The 7,747-nt window shown below is 40.3% G+C and overlaps 1 protein-coding gene across 1 annotated transcript; it reads left to right on the forward strand.

Annotated features, from left to right (window-relative positions):
- The first annotated feature begins 655 nt into the window (after window positions 1-655).
- nkx6.1 (NK6 homeobox 1) lies at window positions 656-2,163 on the forward strand. The gene is made up of 3 exons (XM_020926761.1): window positions 656-1,205; window positions 1,387-1,559; window positions 1,918-2,163. Exons 1-3 carry the CDS (start codon window positions 656-658, stop codon window positions 2,161-2,163), a joined length of 969 nt encoding a protein of 322 aa, XP_020782420.1.
- The last annotated feature ends 5,584 nt before the right edge of the window (window positions 2,164-7,747 follow it).

The following is a 7,747-nucleotide window of genomic DNA, read 5'->3' on the forward strand; positions in this document are numbered from 1 at the left end:
TGGCCTACTTTTCTCCTCAAAGTCAAACAAATAGTAGCCAAATAGTATAGTACACATATAGTAACAAATAGCCAAATAGTTTACCTATCAATTTCATTTTGAGTAAAACGGATTGCAGTCACTGGTGGATCGTTTTATTGTACATCTAGCAAATAAGAGCCCAGCTGTTGAGCCAATGAGGGTGCGGCCCTAAATCCACTCGTTATACGTCACAAGCGGGTCACCCAATCCGGACACAAACATCCGCCAGCTCCCCGCTCTCCCCTCTCAAACTTTTGACTTTTCAGCTAATACACACTAGAAATAGATGATAATGTTTTATTATCTCAAACAACTCCTTGAGCACAACAGAGAAAGTGTCTTTTTATTGTTCGCTATTGGGCAAACCTGTCTGAGGTGAAGAAAACACAAGAACTGCGTGGAATATACGGATACAGCAAAACGGTTTTTGTTATTTTTTTCGGTATCTTCAGAGATGTTACATAAATCTTTGCGCGCTTTTTATTTAATTTTATTTTGTACGAATTCGCGTTGTGATGGACATTTAATGTGAGTCTATATTCGTTTTGATTTTTGCGGTGCGCGGGCCGTCTGAAACAGTGAAAGCGCAGAGTGGATCTTTCTGACAGGTTCGTGTCTACATTCACAGTTGGTAATGTTAGCCGTGGGTCCGATGGACGGGTCCCGACAGAGCGCCTTTCTCCTCAGCACCCCTCCTTTGGCCGCTCTGCACAGTATGACCGAGATGAAGACCCCCTTGTACCCGGCGTACCCACTGTCCTCCAGTGGCCCCAACTCTTCCACTTCACCGGCTACCACTTCTCCTAACCCGGGAGGCATGGCCGTATCCTCTCCCGGAATCAAATCCTCAACCGGACTGTCCTCCGGACTGAGCTCCCCGCAACAGTGTTCGTCGGCGACCCCTCACGGGATAAATGATATCTTAAACCGTCCCTCCACGTCTTCTTCCACGGGCTCATCCACTGTGGGCTCCTCAACAGCGGGCATTCTGTCAGGACTGCCCCGATTCAGCAGCTTAAGCCCGCCACCTCCTCCTGGACTATACTTCAGTCCCAGCGCTGCCGCGGTGGCCGTGGCCCGGTACCCCAAACCTCTGGCGGACCTCCCGGGGAGAACGCCTATCTTTTGGCCAGGAGTCATGCAGAGCCCCCACTGGAGGGACGCCAGATTCGCCTGTTCACCCCGTAAGTGTGTAACCAATATGGCCAACTTTATTTTTTAACGAAATTAATTGACCTTTTAGGCCTAAATAAAGATATAATAATAAAAAAAACTGCCTAGATAATTTAAGATGACGTGAGGCCTATAACAGGTGTTTAATCCTATAGCTTATTGATTAAACATGTATTTTGTTCCACGTTTCAGATCAAAATTCGGTGTTACTGGACAAAGATGGCAAAAGAAAACATACGAGGCCAACATTTTCGGGACAACAGATTTTCGCATTGGAAAAGACTTTTGAACAGACCAAATACCTTGCGGGGCCAGAGCGAGCACGGCTCGCATACTCTTTGGGAATGACCGAGAGCCAAGTCAAGGTAAAGTGACTTCTTTTTAAGATAGTAAGATATGGGCTGGATAATAGATTTGAATTACACATAGACTGTTTTACTATAATAAAATAACAACACACTTACAATAATTGCCCACAGAAATGGCAACAAATAGGCCTTCATTTATTTTAATAAAAATATATTTTGCACACTCTCATGTGACTCCACATTATTTAGCTTTTGCCTGGCACTATTATTTTCCAGTACCCTGTATATTACATAATTGCTGATTTAATAACTAGGATGGCAGTCCAGACAAACTGCATGGGTTGTTGAAAACACACTCGGCGTAGGCCTAGTTTTCTGTGCCGGATTTTTCATTGTTCCTTTTTTTGTGTCGCAGGTTTGGTTTCAGAACAGAAGGACGAAATGGAGGAAAAAACATGCTGCGGAGATGGCCACAGCCAAAAAGAAGCAGGACTCAGAGACAGAGAGGCTGAAGGGGACCTCGGACAACGAAGACGACGATGATGACTACAACAGACCACTGGACCCGAACTCAGACGATGAGAAGATTACGCAGCTGCTGAAAAAACACAAACCCTGCTCGTCGCTGTTAATTCACACGTCTGAAAATGACAGCTCCTAATTGACTATTTTGGGCGAAAGACTTCCGAGCGCACGCGGAACCATGCACAGTTCAAGCTGTAGTTTTGCACTGTGACAGACGCCTGTCCTTTAACTTCATAAGAAGAAACAAGAGCTTTTTATGTTAGGACAGCGTTTAAACGCAGTGATGGAGTTTAGATTTGTAAATATAACCGTGAGTTGTATCCCATAAAAATGATCATAATTTTTGTGTTTTGTACAAAGCGCTCTGAGTTAATCAAGTATTCAGACGCAATTTCATGGTAAACAGAGTGGACTATGGCATTTGTCTAGCTGACAAAACCTTTCTTTTTTGAATAACTTCGTGTGGTTCTCTAAAATATGAACAGTGTGATATTCGCTCCTTGTTTCTCCACCATGGCCACACGCGACTCAGATTTTAACCTAATTTCTTTGTTAACAAGGACTGAACTGCACAGCTCTGACAGATAAATGTAATGCACTTTTATTTAATAATAATTATAATAATTAAAAAAAGTAATAAATTGCTGCTGGCGTTGTTGTCATTGGCTTTGAGCAAAACAATAATTTAAGGCCATTTATGACAGATGCATGATGTATTCATTTTATTCTATTGTTTAGGCCTCCTTCAATAAGATAAAGACAACGCTCCTTACGTCGATCCGTTACTTGCAGGTCTTGACAGGACTTTCTATGAGTGTAAGACATGGACCTGTCCGATCTAAAATAACTAACACTAAGTAGAGTCAAATCTAAAGCATGCTTAGGTTCGGGTTCGATTGGCATATTTTACTTAGCACGTGGATCTCTGGATGTCGCGTGTCCCGGAAAATCAATTCAATTCAGTCATTATTTAAAAAACAAACAAAAAACAAACAAAAAATGCAACAACAAACATGAGTCAATCTGAATCTGGTAAATTATTAATTGGGTTAGAAGAATTAGCATGTCTCAAATCGCCGGATATAGCAAAAAGGCCTATTTATATTTATTTTATGTTCCGAGTACATATATTTGGCATAGAATAGAATAATTATTTACTTAGGATTATTTTTGTTAATAATGTAGAGATATTAACCAAATGTCATTTTATTTATAAAAAAAAAAAAAAAAAAAAAAAAAACGAACTCAATTTACGCTCTCTGTGGTCTGGATGTTTTCCTGCTGCGATCTCTTCGGGCCCTTCTGTAAGGTAAAGTTACACCACGCTTTAGTTTTCTGTAGACAAGTCTTAAATGCTTTTTAAATGCTTTGAAGTTCATTGGCACACCATGTGTCGTTCTGAATCGTTCTGAATATAGTAATAAATGGGTTGTTCGTGGCTCTCCGGTAGGCTGTGTTGTAAATGGTCATGCGCACGTCGGAGCCTGCCGGCTGCTGGGGCACAGTGAAGTTATTAACGGTGAAGTGGCACCTCTCTTTTTGTCTCCGGAGACAGTCTTGTATAGGGCTAGTCATTGAAGCTGCAGCCGCTACATTTGAACTCTTTAAAATGTATTCTGTGACTATAAAATATTAGTCAGAGGAGCAATGGCTACATTAGAACAACTATTCAGACATCGCAATCAAGCGAATGTCAAAGCTAAAAATAGCCATAAACCTCGATAATTAGGCACCTGATAATGCGCTTGTGATTAAATCATTTTGTGTATATTTTATCTCCAGATGAAGTTAACAGGCTGTGTGTTGATTCTAGGTGTGAAGGAACATTGCTTTATGTGTTCCAGGTGTAGAACATGGGCCCCAGCCCACAGGGACAGGCTGCAGCATCTGTTGTCTGACTTGCTCTGCCAAGCAGATCGTGCTCGCTATCTCCGCTCCTATTCCTGCCAACCCGGCGTCACTTTCTCCAGAAAGTGGGACTCTGATCTTCCCTGATATTTGTCTGCAGCTGCAGGGTGAGGAAGTGTCCAGGCGGGAGCACAGGTCACTCTGAACAGGTACGGACAAATTATGTCATTTTCATTTAGCAATGGCAAATGGAAGTCAATAGCAATCGAAGGACAATAACATGAAATGCAAAATTGAAATAGCTGGCTCTTGCAGTGTTCTAACGTATCAATACTGAATATCCACCAAAATCAACAATGCATGTCTTTGGTTATAAGGTAGGTATTATATTATGAAGTCTGATTTTTCCTAAAACATGAATTTAGGCTGTTAAATGATTACATTGTTAAATTGCCAAATGCAGATGTTTTGTAAGAGGACAGATTGAGATGATGCAAGCAGGTGAAAATGGTCAAATGAAAAGTTTATTATTGGTTGATGCCTACTTTAAAGGCACACAGTAGGACAGCTTGTTCCTGCCAAACCTGTTGAATCCCTCTAAATTGTGGCCTGTTTGCTGCTGTGACTAACGTGTTAGCGTTAGGCCATCTTTAAAAAGAGTCCATTCATTGACAGACTCTCGGTCGACCATGTAGTACAAGAGATTACACACAAGGACATGTGTCACGGGGGCTATGGCTCCCACAGCAATGAATTGTGGCTCACATTTGCCTGTGGCCTTATCTCACTCACCCTGCTCTGAGTCTTCTGATAAGGAGCGCCTTGGGATCCCCCATTATGAAAAGCTAACAGGCCACACAGTGGCAGCACTCCCCTCACTTGAGCTAAAGGACTGCTATCTACCCTTTTAGCACATATTCATGGTTGAGTGAAAACAGTCTGAGCTCCACTGCCTTGAATCCATAGTGTTCTACATCTGAGAATTTAATTCATTCCAGTGGCATTATTGCGCTGTCCACTGAATGCTGGCCGATAGGACACTGAAAGAAAGTCAATGCTAATTGCTCCGTCTGCTTGAGCAAGTTAATGACAGCCTATGCCAATAATTAAGTGTATGGGATTTTAGTCCAGGTGCTCTTTCAAAGAAGGCCTCATTTGCTGCCGTGATCTTTGAGTGCATACTTAGGAAAGTGACTCAGATGAGATACCATGAGATATAATCTTGAGCCGTGTTATCTGCAGGTCTATGTGTTGGGCACAGCCTGGGTTGTAACCTCATTCAAGTATTTATTCTGAGATAATCTCTTTTAATGATGTTTCACCTCTGTGTGTCACAGGAGCTTCTCCACTTGCATCTTATGAACAGGTGTCTTGTCAGCCAATAGAGGTAAACATATTATATATGCATTATATATATATATATATATATATATATATATATATATATATATATATATATATATATATATATGTGTGTGGTGTATGACTTTCATGATTCCTTTAACTCCCTACACTTCTCTTTTTATGTTAAAATGAGATGTGAATTAGTTTATGTTGTCTTTTCAATATGGCATAGACAACATAAACTAATAACAAAACAACATCAGTGTAATGCTAAACATTTAGAGAAACATTTTGGACAAAATTGCATCTAACAGTGGTAGTAATGGTAGAGTTCATTTTTATTCACGGAAAGAACATGGCCCACAATTTGGAGATCAAATCTGCGCTGTGTTAACCAATGTGCTGCTGAAAAATGAAAGAGAGCTATTTTAACTGCAGTTCTGTGTTTCTGTGGTTGAGGAGTCATTAGTTGATTAGAACATTATTGTTCTTGTTGTATGAGCTACAGTTTAGTAATGTGAAAATGAGCACCTTTTAGACTCTGGTCAAGCCACCCACATCACCCAATTACCACTATTCCAGTCCGTTAGAATGTATCACATGGCAGCAATAATAAAATTTCCACATTTATTCATTTTGTAATACATTTATTTGGCTATGCAAATACTTAAGTGTCAGCCCAATATTGTGCTGTAGATAGGCATTTTAGTAAAATGCATTCTTCTCTAGGTTTTTATTCAGGACTCCTAAAATGCAAACTCTGCACAAGAGTTATAGCAACTATTAGGGTAACATATGGACATCATGCACTCTGAAAATAAAAACCAACAGATAAAGTGGCAGGGTTACAGTGGGTGCAAACACTTAAGAAATGGCAGTAAAGTAATAGATGGTCTCAAGCTGTCGGCAGAAGACCCACTCTGCCCACAGAAATCAAAGCCTGATTATACATTCATTTGGGCTTGCTGTCTCTTTAGTCAGACATTGCGGCTTTTCCAGGACTGACATTATGGCTATCAAAGAGTGGAGTTTACACATAAATACACATGACACTATGAAGGTAATAAATTGCATATGGTGATAATTAAATTAAAACAATCTGGAGGGGTTTATGCATGGACTGGCACAATAGTCTATATATATATAGGATTGTATGAAACTAGTGTGTTAGTTACTGAAATTTACCACTGTTGCATTATATGGCAGTCTGATGTGTCTTAGTGGTTAGGGTTAGTGGAACTTGCAGTCTGAAATTAGTGCAGTTGGTTGTTACTCTGCTATATAAAAACTATGGGTTCAGGCTGGATCATTTTCATCATACTACCTTAAGTTGGTCCCATATTAAAAAGGGTTTGATGGAAGGAAATATTGTAGTCATGTTTAGTCCAGTTCTGCCACCTTCAGTGCCAGGTGTAATGAGTGAGTTAGTGCAGATATCTTACTTCCTGCTGCCTGGGGTGCAGTAGAAACGCCCTAGAGAGATGATGAGCCCCCTCCCTGCCGGTTATCTCTTATTTAACAGTTTATCAAAGTCACGGGCTCCTGCCATGCTTGTGTGAACGGTAGATTTTTCTATTTTATGAACCTATTAATTTCTTGTGGATCATTAGCCTCCACAGATCCCTCTTCTGACAAATGCTGCTGGTAAATTATACACACAATGTGGTTTCTGTGCACTGCGACTGAAGGCATCACCAGATAAACATGGAGGGCCCATCGCATTATCCAAATGTGTGAGAGGGGCTGCTCTGCTCCGCGACAGCATGACACATGAGACCTGCGCTGGGCTTTCACTGTGACTGTTCACTGTGAACACCATTAAACAGACCACATACTAATGACAAATTAAGTACATCTTACGCCCTTCAGGAAATGTGATATCTGGTGTGTTATGTCTAAAGAAGTGCCATTTAGGAACATTTTATAGGTGAAGCTTAGTGTGCATATAGGTGTTTAATTTAAAGCGTCACTTTGAAAATGCTGATTTCAAATGGAATGTAATCAGTACTGGAATTCAGAATGGACCCTTGTTTGTAAGTGCATCTCCTGTTTAAAAACTGTGGCAAAGCCATTTGTTCATCCATACTTATGGGGAGTGTAGGTAAATAAAAAAAATGCATAACACATAATAATTCAGTTATCTAATTCAAATGATATTAGAAAATACATTTAAGAGAAGAAAAGTTAGATTTCAGTCTCTATACTGCTGAACATTCTGTATTCTTTGTGTTCCATTTACCCCAAAAGTTGCTTATAAATTATCTATAAAACCAGGCAAAAGGACACCGAAAGGGAAGCAGGCAGAACAGTGACACCAAACATACTTTTATATTTCAAAATGGTAAACACAAACCGGACAGAAAGCAAAATGTGGTTACATTAAATTAAAGTGGCTGCAGTTAATGGCAGCCCACCCTACCTGCTGTAGATTTAGTATGTGGTATGTTGTCAGTCTACATACATAGTGTATTGACAGAAGTGTCCAGATAACATGTGGCCCTGTTTTAGTGCAGATTACTTCCAAAAGC

Source organism: Boleophthalmus pectinirostris, unplaced genomic scaffold, assembly GCF_026225935.1.
Source record: "Boleophthalmus pectinirostris isolate CB_2022bp ecotype Guang Dong unplaced genomic scaffold, ASM2622593v1 HiC_scaffold_18, whole genome shotgun sequence".
In the NCBI taxonomy this organism is placed as follows: domain Eukaryota; kingdom Metazoa; phylum Chordata; class Actinopteri; order Gobiiformes; family Gobiidae; genus Boleophthalmus; species Boleophthalmus pectinirostris.